General features: G+C 44.1%; 2 protein-coding genes across 2 annotated transcripts; both read right to left on the bottom strand.

Annotated features, from left to right (window-relative positions):
* Positions 1–5,822: 5,822 nt before the first annotated feature.
* Positions 5,823–10,420, bottom strand: ruvbl2 (RuvB-like AAA ATPase 2). Its single transcript, XM_085363279.1, has 14 exons — positions 10,377–10,420; positions 9,565–9,619; positions 9,370–9,425; positions 9,102–9,243; positions 8,796–8,925; positions 8,645–8,711; positions 7,594–7,700; positions 7,372–7,465; positions 7,076–7,294; positions 6,889–7,007; positions 6,656–6,775; positions 6,446–6,575; positions 6,229–6,343; positions 5,823–5,968 (listed from the first exon to the last, which is right to left on the bottom strand). Exons 2-14 carry the CDS (start codon positions 9,617–9,619, stop codon positions 5,943–5,945), a joined length of 1,380 nt encoding a protein of 459 aa, XP_085219405.1. The 5' UTR covers positions 10,377–10,420; the 3' UTR covers positions 5,823–5,942.
* A 1,817-nt stretch (positions 10,421–12,237) lies between these two features.
* Positions 12,238–16,099, bottom strand: ftr83 (finTRIM family, member 83). The gene is made up of 7 exons (XM_085363278.1): positions 15,464–16,099; positions 15,043–15,138; positions 14,634–14,867; positions 14,376–14,535; positions 14,165–14,227; positions 13,776–13,844; positions 12,238–12,764 (listed from the first exon to the last, which is right to left on the bottom strand). The coding sequence occupies exons 1-7, from the start codon at positions 16,037–16,039 to the stop codon at positions 12,238–12,240; spliced, it is 1,725 nt and encodes a 574-aa protein (XP_085219404.1). The 5' UTR covers positions 16,040–16,099.
* Between the last annotated feature and the right edge of the window lie 265 nt (positions 16,100–16,364).

Raw genomic sequence — 16,364 nt, 5'->3', positions numbered from 1 at the left:
GTTTAATAATCATGTGAGGATTTCCATCCTGCACTGTGCTTGCAGTGGGAAGCTGTTACTGTGCGGTGTGATGAATGATTCGTTTGGTGTTTGGTGGACTTTGTTTCCTTTCAGACTGAGAACATTTCTGATCACGTTAAAGGAGCAGATAAGTCTTCCTATGCTTTCAGATTATGACTCTCAGATACTGTTTATCTGCAGAAGACGAGCCCTCCATTTCTTCTGTGTCCTCTCTGTAGTTTCCTACATTTTTATGAATACACTGCACACGATGTTGAAATGCCCGACTCTCAGCTTGCACCAACAAGAATCACATCGTTGGTGCAAAAACACTGTTGTCATTCCACAGAAAGAAACAGGAGCAAATGATGTGTTTGTGCAACAGGCTGCCCAAAGCCCCATTTTTAAATCGGCTAAAATAAGCTGTATGAACATGTTATTAGTTCAATTCAATTTTATTTATATAGACAAAAGTCGCAATAAGACGCTTTATTATTAGAATTCATCCCGTCTCCAACAAATCCCATAAAAGTCCAGCCAACAGCCTGGAGTTCATCCTGGCTCTGTGTCTGAGGTTGTGTTCAAGGATGTTTTGACCTGACCTGCAGAACTATCACCTACTGGCTGACGTGTAGCTGCTTCCTACAGACCCACACAGTCACATTTTATAAGATATTTTTGAACAGATGTGCAAGAATCGATCTTTGAGGTACAGCATACAGCAAAATTAAATGATCGAAGTTAAACATGGAAGTGTGGTTTATTGTTTAACACGCAACACGTGTGAAATTATTATTTGCTAACTTTTAAGACCTGCACTTTGGTTGGCTGGCTTGAGCGATGCTCTTCCTCTCTTCTACTTTGGACTTCATGGATGTTTTTAGCCCTGTGGAGCCGGCTGACCTTCAGCTGTCAGAGTCTGCATTAATGCATATCTCTGCATGTGTTATTATGCGATTAAAGAAGCTGACACATGTTCGAGGGAAAACACGAGGTGCCCTCCTGCCCTCATGGAATGAATAAGAGATGTCGGTGGGCTCAGCAACGTCAGTGAAGGAGTAAATGATTCAGGAACACGTGTCAAGAACATGGCAGGAAGTGGCCATGCTTGCTGTCTTTGGAGCAGACGTCATTACCCCACAGCCAGCTATGATGATCACTCCTCGCTTCCCACCGGGCCTTGAGACTGTAACTTCATCTCAAACTGTGTCAGTGACGTCCCCGCTGGGATGAGGGATTAATTTGATTTGCATGCTTACTAACAAGGATGAAATGCAAATTGACAATGAAACAGTGTTACTGCAGTGTGCTTGTTAAGCACCACAGTGGGTTCAGTGTCACGGGTGAAGCAAGAGTGAGTTATGAATACCAGAGTTTTCTGAATTAAACATGAGCTTATGCTTGGCCTGCAAAGACTGGATGATGGTGCTATTTTTAATCCCACGATTCCATATTTAGAGCTGATGTTTCCACTGCAGCGTGAACTGAGGCTATTTATGCACACGCCCATGTGTGTGGGTAGCATCTGCATTCATCGCTCCCACACAAGAAGCAGAGGTGTGGAAGCAGCTTTGTGAATGATTTGTGTGTGGAGAAGTGAGAAAGTGCCGACCACAGTGTGGAGGAAGGCAAATTACACGGAGTAGCTACACACACACAAACAGGTGCATGCAAACGAGATGACAGAGTAAATCGCTCACACCTGCAGTACCACACCTCTTCTACTTTAAACGGGGTCAGACACCAAATGAGAGGATATCTGCTGCTTTGTGTAGTCAAATGAAACATGTTTGATGTAAGGAACATATTACACACATAGCTGATGTGCACATCCCTGGGTGCTCCAACTGGGCTGGATCAGCCATGCTGCAGTATACCTACAATACCCACAGTCCCATTTGTCAAGCTGGTCTGGCTCTTGACTGAATGGCTGCTCTGAATGTTTGTACAGATATCAGATGAAAATAAACGAATCCTGATGACGACCTTCTGACTTTCCCTTTAACCCTCTCAGGCTCAAATTAGACTTTTTGTTGCTAATGCACAACCAAGTCCTGCAGTGGTACTTCTGAGTAAACAAAACTCATAAAATATGTATGTGGGGTAATCAGGTTGTTCGTTATAAACTGTTGTAAATCTGCAACGCCTGCCTGGAGAGGGTTAACGCTGACAGTGGCACTAAATCACTAAACCACTGGAAAATATAGAAATTCAGTTTTCCTAACGTTTTCTCTATGATCACATTTCTGCAAAGCAAATGATTTCCATCAGACTCAGTGTTCCCAGATGCTAACAGCTAATCCATATATGTCAGAATACAAACAGGTTACACATTTCCAGTTGTTTCAGCACGATGTCATTACAGTTACAGTGGCTTTTGTAGTGTTACCGATGGCTGAATTTCCACCCATCAGGTTGGTTTTTCATATTTTGCATGAAATTTGTGAATGTCTAAAAATCAAAGTCCATATTTGAATAAAAAATAATCCTTCATTTTTACCTGTATGCTACCAAACTGACATAAGTCATTCTTATAGCCCAACATTAGTCCTGCCCAGCGTTTAGCTGCATTATAGATGCACAGCTGAGCCCAGCTTCCTGTCTTTGCTGTGGGCTCACACTTTCCTCGGCTCTTACTCAGCCAGAGAATAAAGAGCTGAGACATGTTAACCACAAAGAAACGGATGTCACTGAGCAAAGACTCAAATGGAGCCAGTACATAATTCAGAGTGGTTAGTGACCGACCAGGCGTTGCACGCAGGCCGACAGCGATGGGAAGCTGACTGCACATCGCCACACAAGCTCTGTGGATTTGAAACTGCTTTATGACGTGAATTCAGAAGTTAATGTGGATGTACAAATGTGGTGCCCACTGTTCAGCAGCTGTTTCAGTGGGACAGTTGTTTAGAAGATAATTATTCACATGAAATAATCCCTTGGTTGACTTGGACACAAATTTGAGGAGCATCAGTTGCTTCACTTAACCCTGTTTTTATGGCATCACCACATCCAGCGTGCTGCACGTCCACTGACCTCCCTCTTTGATTTTACCGCAGGAACAGCTTCTCTGCCTGTTCACATATGGCGCTAAGAGATTTCGTTTTTTCTCGGAGACTTCAGGAAATCGACGTGAATGCTATGCCTACACAGACGCCACATTCCAAATTCCTCAAATGCTATTCAAAGGACATGAATGACATCACACGAGGAAATGTGGCAGGACAGAAAAATAAGGAGGACAGGAAATATTGCTTCGTGCTAAACTTGCTGAACTTTACCTCAGTGAGATCTCGCTGCTTATGTCGACATAAACACGCGTCTGAGAGGTGCTTAATTAAGTGAAGCATGTTAGATAGCAGTAAGTGCAACTGATAAAGAAAAGGGGATATGACGAGTGTGACGTACTGATAAGAAGAGGACGCCATCACCCATGCTGTCAGTCAGTGTTGCAGTAAAACACCTGAGTGAGCCTCATTTGTAGCTGTAAGCAATCAGAGCAAACCACACAGTCCAAAAGCACAAAATCCTCCATTTCTTTGTTGTGTTGTTGCCTCTACAATTTGTCACCATGAACTGGTGACAAAAATCATTCACTACTTTAGAGCAAAACCCTTTCCTGACAATATCACTGATCAATACGTCCGTTCTGGTTTTGATATGGATACATTCACCTAATGAGATTCATGTGGAGAGGCTTGTTAGGCTATGAGAATGGCAAATGACCTTTGACACAGTCAATAGTGTAGGAGAGTGCTTGCCTGGCTGTCACTTTGACCGTGTTTTCAAAGCGCTTCAATGATTACAGAACAGCACTGAGTGCTGATTACAAATAAAGAGGAGATAAAGTCAGTGGATCTGTGGAGAGGACATTTGCAGAATACTAGGAGGGGAAAAAGGGCATCTAAATCTGTGAAACAGGCAAAATGCCACATGTTAGCATGCTGTGCAGCCTCGTAGCCTGTGGACAGCGGTGTGGAGACAAAGAATGGGAGCCAAAACCTGCTCCCACCCAGAGGGGCCGAGCCGAGTGCGATCTGTAAACAGTGATCTGCATTCGCACTGACGCTGAAGACAAATGTCCTGAGGTCAAGTGTATTCAAATCCATATTAAATGAGACGGTTCTTAATTCTGCTGAGGAAGAGGATTCAGTTTACGTGGCTCCTGATAACGACGGACACGATAAAGGCGTCACCATATCGCTTCTGTAAATGCTAACAGTGAGGCTGGCTCCTTGGGAAGTTTGTCTCGGCCCAAATCCAGTGGGAGAATCATCGGATGTGGTGGTAGGCGGCAGCACAACAGAAGCCTCGTGGGACTGAGGGATTTATGGGATGTAGGCAGCAGGGTAAGAACTCTCTGCCAGACACCAACTAAACATTAAATATGCATGAGAGCAGGCAGTCTGCACTGCTCTCTGACCATATGTAGGTAAAATTGATTAACATGCTCTGATTGGTTTGAAACAGTCAGGTGATATTCCCATTTCAGCTGAAGGTTGCTGGTGATGCTATTGGTAGATACTGGCCTATCGCAGACATTTGAATGTGGCTGTCCAACATATGTTAACACTGAATTTAGAAGATTCACTGGTTTCAATGAATCCATGTAGAAATGGAGTGATTCGATTCACTGTCATTTATACAGCGCCAAGTCACAACAGTCGCCTCAAGGTGCTGTGTATTGTGCAGTAGATCCTACAATTATACATACAGAGAAAACCCAACAATCACATGACCCCCTATGAGCAGCACTTTGGCGACAGTGGGAAGGAAAAACTCCCTTTTAACAGGAAGAAACCTGTTAAAAAATACATATTAAATGTGACATATATGACTATGGGACCAAAAATCCAGTGTGATCTATTCAATGTAACAGTTTTTATAATACGTTTGATATGCCCACATACCAAACAGCACTTTAACTACTTATTTATTGTCACATTGTCAACAATTTATGACTTAGATAAAATACACTCACTTTGAAAACATGATTTGATTGAACCCTGTGTCAGATTTCTGGTTAAATACTCAGGCTAAACCCAAACATGACATGACAAGGATGACGAGACTCGCAGGGTCTAAACATTTGAATACAGGAAAATCTAGAGTGAGTGTCAAAGCCTGCTATACACCTACAGACTCAAGCAGGACATTTACAGGACGACACGCATCAAACATGCTGAAGTGATTCAACAGGAAGATATTTTTAGGCTGTATGCAGTGCTGTTCAATTTGCTCATTAAAATGCACACTAAGGGCTCGCAGGCATCCCAGCGGTTTGCACAGTGCATGGTTTCTCAGGACCAGGCTTACAGTAAAGATCTTTGAGCTCCCCCTTGTGGTAGCAACTGTAACAATTTTATTAGTGATAAACGTTATGAGTGATTTTGTTTTAAATTTTACATCCAAACGTTTTTTTCTTCAGCCGGGGTAATAAACTGATCACTGATCAATCCTGAGCAGACTGCACCACCGCCTGGTCAGGCAGACACATCATTCTCATGTTTATGTGAGCCTGCACCTCCAAAAGCTAACTTTAAACGTGAAAAACAGTTTCGTAGCTTTCAAGTTTAAAGGACAAGAAAGAAAGAATCTCAATATGCTTAGAAAAGCTTGTTTACTTATTTTCATAAAATTAAACCATGTAAAAGGTCAACAACATAAAACAAACACTTAAGGAATGGGTATTCACGCCACAAGGCCTCAGAGATGAAGGACTGGGGTCATTTCAAAATTCGATTGAATTTCAGTCCAAAAGATTTGAATTTAAACAGTGTGGAGATCAAGGACAATTCTGTGTCCACCTCCAGTCTAATTCAGTTAATTCAAGAGGCTAAACTCAAATTTGGGAAGAAGTCCGGTTGTGAATCGACACCAACACTAGATGACGGCGAACAGCATAAAAAAACTTCACAGAGGAGGAAGAGAAAGCATCGTCTTCATTACGAGGTGTCCATAGCAGCTGTTTCTGAAACATAAGAACATCTGTTCATCATGTCATGTCAAACCTGCATATTTACACAGAAAGAAAACCGAGCGCCTTCTTTTCCAGCACGACTGCAGCACTGAGTTGGGAATAACGCCGTTTCACAGCGTTTTTCTCCTCAGATCACTTTTAGTATTCTAAACCTAAAATCTACACTAGTTACTCCCACAAGGGGTGAAAACCAGCGTTTAACTTGTGTGAACGCACGAGCTGCTGATACAGAGAACGAACAGCAAACTCACGTGTTTCATTAAAGAGGAAGGAATCCTGATACTCCTTCATGTACTGAGAGGATCTGGCCTCATCCAGGAACAGAGAGTAAACTCTTTTAATGTCTTCTACCTGAACCTCTGTGCCCTGCAAAAAACAAACGGCACCAACAGAGTCAACGTGACAAAACTAAAGAAGCAATGGATGTGATACACGTGCAGCTGCTGAAGTCGTTCACATCGAGCTTACCTTGCGTTTACGACACACCAGCCCTGCGGTGCTGATCAGCTGGATCGCGTAGCGCAGTGACGTTTCCATGCCGATACGAGTGAGGACTGTGTGAGCCTCCTCGCTCAGCTCCACATCCTCCTCCTCACACCTGAAACGGAAACCTCAGCTTTACATTTCATCTGCGGCAGAAGATGGAAGCGTCTGCTGATTATGAACACGCGTTTTTACCGGATCTTCAGGATCTGCTTCGTCTCTTTTTCGGTGTAAGGGGAGGTGGCGATGATGAGCAGCCGATCGAGGAGATCGATGGGGATGCCGTGAGGGCTCTGATAGTTTGTTCCACGGATTCTGCAGGGAGACGAGTGAGTAGCACGTTACTAATGAAACACCCAAATTATTCAGTATTACCTTTACTGAAGCGGAAGGCTGACTGAAAGCAGTACGGTTTGGGAAAACAGTACCGAGTGATGCCTCTGTTGGTGGCCATAATGAGAACTGGGGAGAGGTCACTCTCCAGGGCACGGTTCAAGAAGGAAAAGCACTCCATGTCCAGCATATGCACCTCATCAATAAATAACACCTACAACAAGAGAGAAACGTTTAACAGAAACTCATGAAAAGCAAATAGAAGCATATAAAAACACTCACCCCTGGAATGATCTCGGCCTTTCCTTCTTCCCTCCACTCACACACTTTGGCATTAATCTGCTCGCGGACTTCAGACTTGATCTCTCCGGTGTCTCCAGAGAAAAGAGCCAGGAAGCCTTGTGTGCGACTGTTAATGACATCGATCTCGTGGAGCGACACTGTGTGGACCACCTCTTTTCTCTTCTGCAGCTCTCCCTCAGGACACTGTACAAACTGTGTCTAAAAAGATGGTAAAGAAATTGATTTTAAAATACTGCATCATCCAACAGCACGATCTGAGCGCTGTGACAACAGACCTGAGCTCCCATGGCATCGTAGTCTCTGGCTCTGGTGAAAGAGCGCCCCAACTTGGTGATCTTTCCAGTGGCTTTATCGATGGTGATAACATCTCTGAGAGAAAAGCAACAGAAACGCTCAGAAGACACGAGTCCTGTGCAAGTCTGAGTGATGCTGTAAAACTTCATATAACATTCATATCACATAACAGGTCCTGTAACAAGATCACCTACTGAACTTACCCCGCTTGCACCTTCTCTTTACTCAAACTGTCAATCATCTTGTTGCCCAAGTCGTAGATCGTCTCCATCTCCGTAGTCTTTAGCGTCAACTTGCCCACCTTTGCACCCTGATCCAAGGCACAAACTTCTCAGTAAGTTATATGAAGTATCATAATAATAATAATAATAATAATAATGGATTGCATTTATATAGCGCTTTTCAAGACCCTCAAAGCACTGTACACTTCCACTATTCATTCACTCTCACATTCACACACTGGTGGAGGCAGCTGCAGTTGTAGCCACAGCTGCCCTGGGGCAGACTGACAGAAGCGATTACCACTGGTGTGACCTGGGGTTGTGCGATTGGACGAACATGTCGACGACAGGCTCAGCCCATCAGCGATCGTTTTCACAAGGACGATTTATTTATTTGCCCATGAGTAAATTTGCTAATAATGATGTAGCTGCAGAAGTTGGTGATAGCCTAGCATACTCAGCTGCATGGTGGACACGTACGTGCTCATGCAAGTTAGCCGTGTTTGAGTGCTTTGCTCGCACTATACGTCTGCACAAGCCGCACACCGCTTTGGTTACATCCTCAGGTTTACCTCTTTCACGTGGTTTAAAAATCCCAAATTGGCGACTTCATATTTTTTCAGTGCTGTCAGCGTTAACGTGCCGTCATCACGACTAACGCGATTAACAAGTAACCCATCGGGAGCGCAGACTGAGTCGAAATCCCTAAAATGTCTCTGTCAACGCATTGTCGTGTCGTGATGATTGACACGTTAACGCCACAGCCCTAATTTTGGGGGGAAATTAGTTCATCCCTGTTTGGACTTCCTCTGTGTTGTAAACGTGCAAATCAGTCTGTGCATGACTACATTGCTCCGCCCATCAAAAAGTCTGCGCAGGTGCAAATATATCGCCCATTGTCGATTACTGGACGGACGACTGTAGGCTGGAAAATGTTTACATATCACCCAACCCTGGTGTGACCAATAAAATACTTCCCAAAGAACCACATAAAAAGACTGGGTTCACTATATTACGAGTGGAAGCTGCTTACCGTTCCTGTGGCTGGTCTGTCAATCTGGATCTCGACCACCTCTCCTTCAATGATCTCCGTCTCCTCTCTGTTAAAAAACAAAAACAGTTAATAGCAGTTCTTTTCGTATAAGAAGATTTACCAAACTCTATTACAGCATTTGCTCACTCACTTGATCCTTACTCCGATGGCTTTTCTAAAAGCTTGGCTAAGTGCCTCAGTCTTGCTCATCTCCAGGGAGAAGATCTCACTACCAGCCAGTGCTGTAAAGGGTGTATCAGGGCCAAGAGACTGGGCGATGCCTGCATTGGAAAACCCCCCAAAATCAAAAACAAAGTCTCAGCTGAACCCACACTCTGCCAATCAAGCTGGGAGCAACAAAAATGTACCCTAAGCCAATCCCATCAATCCAAGAAACCAATATCTCTTCTAGCTGGGGCTAATATTATGTTCTGGAGGCTTCCAGTGGAGATCTTACCCATAGCAATTGCAGTTTTTCCTGTGCCAGGCTGGCCAGCAATCAGTATTGCCCTGCCAGCAATGTGGCCATCTTTGATCATCTCCAAGATGACTCCTGCGGCTCGACGGGAGGCCAGCTGGCCAACCATCCCCTGAGACACCTGGAATTGAACATAGACATGTAAAAGGCACATCTCCTCGACACAGACACAGAATATTTAAGTCACAAATCCATTACATGCCCCTTAAGAAAGAGAGAAAAAAGGCATTTAAAGACTTAACGCTACCTGTCTTGGTTCTAAAGCATCATCCAAACCAAGGCCACGAATGTGAGAATGTGCACCTAAACAACAAGGTGAAAACAGATAAAATAATGTGAGTCACAGGAAGTAAAAAAACTCAAAAATCAGGTACCATGTGCACCTATCACAGCACTATCACACAGTAACCAATCATCATGTGTTTCCGGGTCTCAGTCATACCAATTCTCTCGATTCGTGTGATGTCACGAACCTCTGGAACCTTTGTAGTTGCCATCTGTATTAAAAGCAGAAAGATCATTCATTAATCACTATAGAGTGATCCTGCCCGGTTTCCTACCACTACTTTTACATTTAAAAACAGGCATTTCGCAGTATTAGACCTTCAGACTATCCCACTCCATGTCAGAATGTCAAACAACAGATAAAAAAAAAAAATTAGCTCCAGCAAGAGATTCAAATATTTCTACTGACGTTTTAACGACATACAACCCAGTCACTATTAAATAAATGTTAAAAACCAAAACACTTTGGTGATAAGACTACCACAACATTAAGTAGTTAGATTGTCAAACAATTAACACTTTAAAGAGCCCGTCCTGGTCAGTTGGTTGTCATAGTGACAGAGTTGAGCGCATGCCACAACAGAGTAAGAACAGTGTTAGCGTTACGTTAGCCTGGTTTCTAAGGCTTTTTATTCTTCATATTTTTACTTTTTCATATAAGCAACGGGAAGCTCGGGTATCGCCATAACACAGATTTAATAATGTGGTACACGAAATCCACAAATCTCGTTTGGCGCCAAGTAAACAGAGCATGGATAGTGCCAAGTAATGCTAACGCCAGCTAATGTTATGTTAGCAAATTAGCTAGCTCCATTCAAAGATTTCTTCTTTGAGTAACTCCTGCTTAGCAAGACGAAGACGTGATGTTCGACAGAACATGGAAGGATGATCCTACAGGACACATCGTGTAACACCACGGTGCGAAAGCCTGGAGTTAACACTGTTTATATTGATCGCATGAACACTCACCTGTGCAGCCACACTTGCGAAAATGTGAGAATGCGGCGCTTCTTTCTAATGGTGCGCAGATTAAAAGCGTCCGTACAGAAACAGCTTCTTTTCTTTTTTTCCCCCCCTGCTAGGGGATGTTTGGGTTGACTGCCCTCTATGGACTCGATGGTAAAAGGACAGCACGAGCTTGTGATTTACAGGGAGTGGCAGGAAACCTTAACGGTGTCCTGGATTATATTATGGACATTTGAATCCGTGTAGCCGTTTCAGTCCAGAGTGGTTAAACTGTGTGCTAGGCTCCCTTTAACTCCCTTTTCCACGGACGGGCTATTTTGTTGCAAGAAGAAAACGTAAAACCTTTAATATTTACTGGTGTAATGTGCTGGGTTACGGAACTGAGATGTTGTAGAGATGTCAATGTCATACTGTACGTAAGCTGGACCAGCCAAGGAAGCACTTTGCTCTGTTTTAGTTACTGTTTGTACACGCTAACAGCGGAAGCTTTCACTTCAGCCACGATAAAAAACCTGCTCAAACTTAGTACTGCAGACGTTTGTCCACCAGAGGCTGCAAGAGCCCCGAGTTATATTAAAGGTTGAAGAATTTCGAAGTTGAAGCCAAAGTTTTTGCAGAGTGGTGTTGATGATGCAGTAGGCCGGATAAACAGGCTCCGCTTCATTCATCTTAGTGTAAAAGCCTCTTTCACTTTTTAAACTGAGAAATATTATAATCCAAACTATGGAGATGAGTTTGAGATTTTTATTGTCGTCTTTGTCTCAAGCTCAGCTTCATATTTGCAAAAAGTAATTTTAAAAGCTTACAAATCAAGACTGCAGTATTATTGAACAATGGGAAAGCCTGCCTGCTGATTATAATCTCAAGGTTTCTGGAGGGGTTTTCATATCCTCTCCACTAGACCTTTCAAGCTCCACCTCAAGGCCCAGGCCACAAACTGAAGTCGCTTTATTTAAACATCACAGCAGAGCGACTGCTGCACGGTGAAAGGTAAATTTCGGTGCTCCTGAGTTGCTACACTAACTCAGAACAATTTTTATTTCATTTTAAACTTCGATAACAAAACCAAAATAAATAAATAAAAGAATAAATAAATAAATGAATAATAAATGTAAAAAAACTAAACTAACTCAGAACTTTTTACTGAAGAACTTGACGATACATTAGGACTCAGTCATACTTCCACTCAGCTGAACGAGTCTTAAGCGTCACAGAAACCTCTCAGGTACACCTCGCCTGTTCCTGTAGAGTTCCTTAATGACCTCTCAGCTGCTTTTCAAAACACTGTGCTTTAAGCACACACAAACACACCATCTCCTCCCAGTCCACACTCAAAGCTGGGTCTATTTTACATTTGCTTATTAAATAATTGCACTGTGAGTGACGTTGCTAATGGCAGGAAATGTCTGCCTTTTAAAGATCTTACAGATCTGGCTCAGAGCTGATTAGCTTGAAGAGTGAGTTAGGAAGCTCGTCATCGTAGAAGAAATGAGAGGAAAAAATCTGCATCACAGCTCATGCTTGTTACCAAAAGTTTATTTGATAAAAAAAGCAAAATATCACAAATGGTCATCACATTGTACAAGGTTCATTATTTTGAATTATAGTGTAAATATGCATATACTATATTATTTCTGAATTAGTAAATGCTCATTGACTTTCTGCAACTGATTTTACACTGAACACATGTTGATTTGCTGAATATTTGCTCTTCGAGCATCGTTTCCCCCATCAGCACATATCGGATACCAAACAAAACAACGATCTAATATCAGAAAAAAAGGGGGAAACAAAAGCATATTTTCTCACAACAGCAGTACTTTGCATCATTCCACACCCACTGATCTTTGGATGTGTTACTTAATCACAGCTGGATAATGGTAATGGCTGACTCATACCAAACCCAGAAGCCTGGATAGACAGGTTCACTAAAGGAGGCATTAAAGCGGTGGATTAGAGACATGGTTTCCCCAACAGCGTAGAATGAGAGAGTACCCCCGGCGTGATCCAGGAAAACGCCGATGCGGGAGGAGTAGGGCGCGCTGACCTCTTGCTGGTCCTTGTTGTGGCGGGCTGAGTAACTGGAATCAGAGCAGAAAAGGCTCCATGACTTGCGGTTGTAGCCGATGCGGCAGCTGTCACTGTAGCCCGATCTCTTGATGCCTTTGTAGGCGATGCCGATGGAAGCCCCCTCCCCACTCCAGTCTACCTCCCAGTAGTAGGTGCCTCCAGAGAGGGGCTCCTTACACAAGACCTGTGGCAGGGAGTCGAACCTGGCAGGGCTGTCAGGGTAGGACTGGGGGTCTCTCTTGAGGGCAGCTTTTCTGTTCCCTCGTGACAAGTAAAGCTGTCTGTAGGCTGTGTTTTGGTCCAGAGTGAGCTGGCAAGCATCTAAAGATGGGTGGAAGACAAGTTCATTGTTTACTCGACAATGCTTAACTTAAATCAGTCTGGGATAAACGTAAATGAGGAAAGCAAATAGCCAAAGCATCTGTCCTACAGCAGCTGAAGCACCCCACTCCAAAGCAGCAGCAGAACGTCATCGACATCTCAGTTAAACTTCTACTCACTGCGGTAGAAGTTTAAATGACTTCTGCAAAACACACTTTGAAGGAAAAGCAAGAGACCCTCTGGCTGGACACGGAAATCAGAATAGTCACCTGACTGCTGTGTACCTCCACCTCTGCAGGTCACAGCTGGTGGGACACCCGACGCCCTCGGCTAGATCTGCCCGGCCTATGATCTGGAACGCCAAAGGTATCAAACACTGTTTGTGAGTTTGACCACAAACAGAATTCCAGCAAAGACCTTTTTCAGCTGTGACGTGAGTCAATGACTATGCAGTTTCTCCCAGCGCTAAAGTTGAGAGGCCCCAAAGATTTCTGTTGAAAGCTGGATTAACCTCCTGAGACCGTGTCCTCATATGGGAACATTACATTTAGACTTACACTCCATCTTACAAAATCAATATTTTACACTCTGTTAATAATGACCATAAAACTATATTGTGTTATGCTGCCAAACAAACCCACTGTCTCTATATCGAGGACATACTTTTTAATATATTTATGTATTTAAAAACCTTTCTGTTCAAAGGCGATGCTTCTTTTTTTACTTATTGGCTTCGAGAAAATTTGGAGAAATGAAAAATGCATCCCAAACAAGAGCTCGTGTTGCAGGAGGTTAAAATGCAGCTTAAGTAAAGATGACATAGCTGTGCAATATTTGCAGTGAATCAGTCCCAACCTCTGTCAACACTGTAGGACTAACAGTAGCTTCTAAGAGCAGATTTTGTGGTCAGCCACAGGGTCTGACAGAGAACCTCGTCAGCATCTAATATGCGTCATGCAGTGAACTGAGCAGAGAGAACGGTGAACAGTGTGGGTCAGAGCAGAGACTCACATCTCAGGAAGTCCTCCCTGTACTGAGGCTCCTTGACTGGCACAGACTTGTACACGGGAGCTTCGTCACCTGTGAGAGGAAACACAGAAAATGAGACAGAGTTGTGTGTCAGCAGTTTTTAATGTGCTGCACCTGAACAGCTAATACGTGTGCAGGAGGTCACGTTCTCGTCACACTATCAGTGATCAGGCAAACACCTCGTAAAGCAATCTAACAGGAGAATGGAAAGAACTGAGGAAACAGGGCCAGATGATGAAACGCCTGAGCGTTATGACTCAACACCACATCTCCTGGCTTTAGCCTGACTCTGTGCTAAAGTTGTTCCGCCCTCATTCATTGTTGTGTGTATGAGCAAGTTGTGAAATGATGCTCTTGAAAGACTGACTCACTTTTTATTGATTGATATTGTTTCTTCTTGGAATCCTCCAGCTCACAGAAGGTCATTTTGTTAACTGCAAATACAGAAAAACCGCTCAGTCATCGTGCTTTCTTCATATGTTTGAAATAACACAGTGAGATTACAGCAACATCACACTGCAGTAGTCAGAGTCCCTGCTGCATCTGTTCTGTGAACATCGAGACGTCAGTCTTCACGCTCACCTGTCTTGGCTACCTTAACCAGTTCGTCATTGCTGGATTCATTCAGTTGCTGTTTCAGCTCAGAGACGGCTTTGGTCACCGGGCCGAAGGAGAAGTACGGGTTGACGCTCACCGACGGCAGCTCCTCGGCCTCTGTTTGTGCTATCAGCATGTGGTAACTCTAACAACAATATAAAAGTAAGATAACACTGATTCTGTCAGATTATATTTTTATCTTTATGAACATGCCTTCCTGAGCCGCTGGCGGCTGCCAGTTACCTGGATGAAGTGGATGTGGTCCTCGGTGCGAGACAGCTGGGTGATCTCGTTGTCTCTCGCCTTCAGGTCAGCGATCTCATGACTCAGACGCTCCAGATGGCTCTCTGCGTTGTTGAGTGCCGCCCGCTTGTTGGAGGATATCAGCTTTGCCATCTCTTGCTGCATCCTCTCAATGGAGCGCATCATGTCGCCAAACATCTTCTCACATTCCTGAAGCGCCCTCTGGGCTGAGTTCTGCACAGGAGACATTGGAGTGTGTCGTAAGGTGAACTGGTGTCGCACTGGTTTTTACGATGACACACTTAGAAGAAGGAATGCTGTCAGTGCTGTTAGCTTCCGCTCAGCCTGTAGCGGTCAGAGTGCTCGTATCTGTCTGATGGATGATAATGACGGTGATTGCGGCACAAACCTTGAGAGAGTCCACCGCGTGTTTTAGTTCCTCCATCTGTTTCAGGCGATCGTGAATCCTCTCCTGGATCTCAGCCTGGGTGGCACCCAGCCGTTGCTATAAGACAGTTGAAACATTGATGATTATTATGACAAGAGCTTTACGCAGAAGTAACTCAAATATATGAAATCGTCTAAAAAAATTAGCTTAAATGTTTGGCTTTTAAGTTCAGGGGTCCAGGTTCACTGGACGCCAACACCTTTATCTTTGTTTGCATGAATGGGCGTCTATTGTTGCTGCTCTTTCATGCTTTGCTCCCCACCCTTTAACTGCTGTAGTGCACCGTGTTACAGCTTTAATACGGAATATTTGACCCTTATTTCTCACACGTTTTAGCGTTATTGTTGAACCAAAGGAGGACCGGTACGAGGGTGTTGCCTACCTGTTCCTCAGATCTCTCCTGCTCAGCTGACACCATGTCGTGGCCCTTGTGTTCTTTCACTGTGCACAGCACGCAGATACACATCTGGTCGGTGCGACAGAACAGCTCCAGACCCTTCTGATGCTGCGGGCAGATCTGCCTGTCCAGGTGGCCGATTTCATCCACCAGCTTGTGCCTCTTAAAGGTGGCCGACTCGTAGTGGGGCTTCAGGTGCTTCTCGCAGTAGTGCGCCAGACACATCAGGCAGGACTTGATGGCTTTGTGCTTCTTCCCAACGCAGATGTCACAACCTACATCCTGGGGTCCAGCGACGTTGTAGTCGGGGGACGGAGGTGGAGGCGGAAAGGACTCCGAGTTGCGTTGGAGCGTGGAGTTCCTTGAGCCTCCGACGCGCCTCGGAGTTGGCCTCTTGCTGTAGGAAACCCTGCACTCCGGGCAGTTGAACGAGCCGGTGTGTTCAGCATGATCCCAGTATGTCTTCAGGCAGATGGAGCAGAATACGTGGCCACATGGGATGGACACAGGGTCCCTGAGATATTCCTTACAAAGGTAGCAGGTGTCTTGGTCAAAAGACATGGAGGCAGTTTGCTTCTTTTCCCTCTAACGCCGAGAAGATGATGTGAAGTCAGAGCCTCACTTGTGTCAGCACTGTGGCAAAGTGACTGCACAGGTAGTGCGGGTGCAACTTATATAGAGTAAACAGAGAGGGAGGATAAACAGGTTAAGCCGAAACCAGTAAAACAAGGGCGGAGAAAGAAAAGGACACAATGAGTAGATCCACGTGTTACAGAATGCTGAGAAAATGAATGATATGTGCGATCTGAAAATATTTGATCCAAAGAGTTGTAGTTTCCATTTATTACATTTTGACACTGTAAAAAAACAAAAGGTCCAAACTAAG

The sequence above is a fragment of the Diplotaxodon limnothrissa genome, linkage group LG10 (genome assembly GCF_057381915.1).
Source record: "Diplotaxodon limnothrissa isolate DT_005_m linkage group LG10, D_limnothrissa_male_GT1.1, whole genome shotgun sequence".
Lineage (NCBI taxonomy): Eukaryota > Metazoa > Chordata > Actinopteri > Cichliformes > Cichlidae > Diplotaxodon > Diplotaxodon limnothrissa.
Note: the sequence above shows the minus strand (reverse complement) of the source record. Positions and strands in the feature narration are given on the sequence as shown.

Excerpts from the sequence above, each read along its gene's own strand:
- ftr83 (XM_085363278.1), bottom strand. The coding sequence starts at position 16,039 with ATGTCTTTTGACCAAGACACCTGCTACCTTTGTAAGGAATATCTCAGG. Across the intron at positions 14,868-15,042 it reads ACGCGGTGGACTCTCTCAAG|AACTCAGCCCAGAGGGCGCT; the intron begins GTTTGTGCCGCA and ends TCTCCTGTGCAG. Across the intron at positions 12,765-13,775 it reads CAGGGAGGACTTCCTGAGAT|ATGCTTGCCAGCTCACTCTG; the intron begins GTGAGTCTCTGC and ends ACCCATCTTTAG.
- ruvbl2 (XM_085363279.1), bottom strand. The coding sequence starts at position 9,619 with ATGGCAACTACAAAGGTTCCAGAGGTTCGTGACATCACACGAATCGAG. Across the intron at positions 8,926-9,101 it reads AAAAACTGCAATTGCTATGG|GCATCGCCCAGTCTCTTGGC; the intron begins GTAAGATCTCCA and ends TTTCCAATGCAG. Across the intron at positions 7,466-7,593 it reads AAAGAGAAGGTGCAAGCGGG|AGATGTTATCACCATCGATA; the intron begins GTAAGTTCAGTA and ends CTTTTCTCTCAG.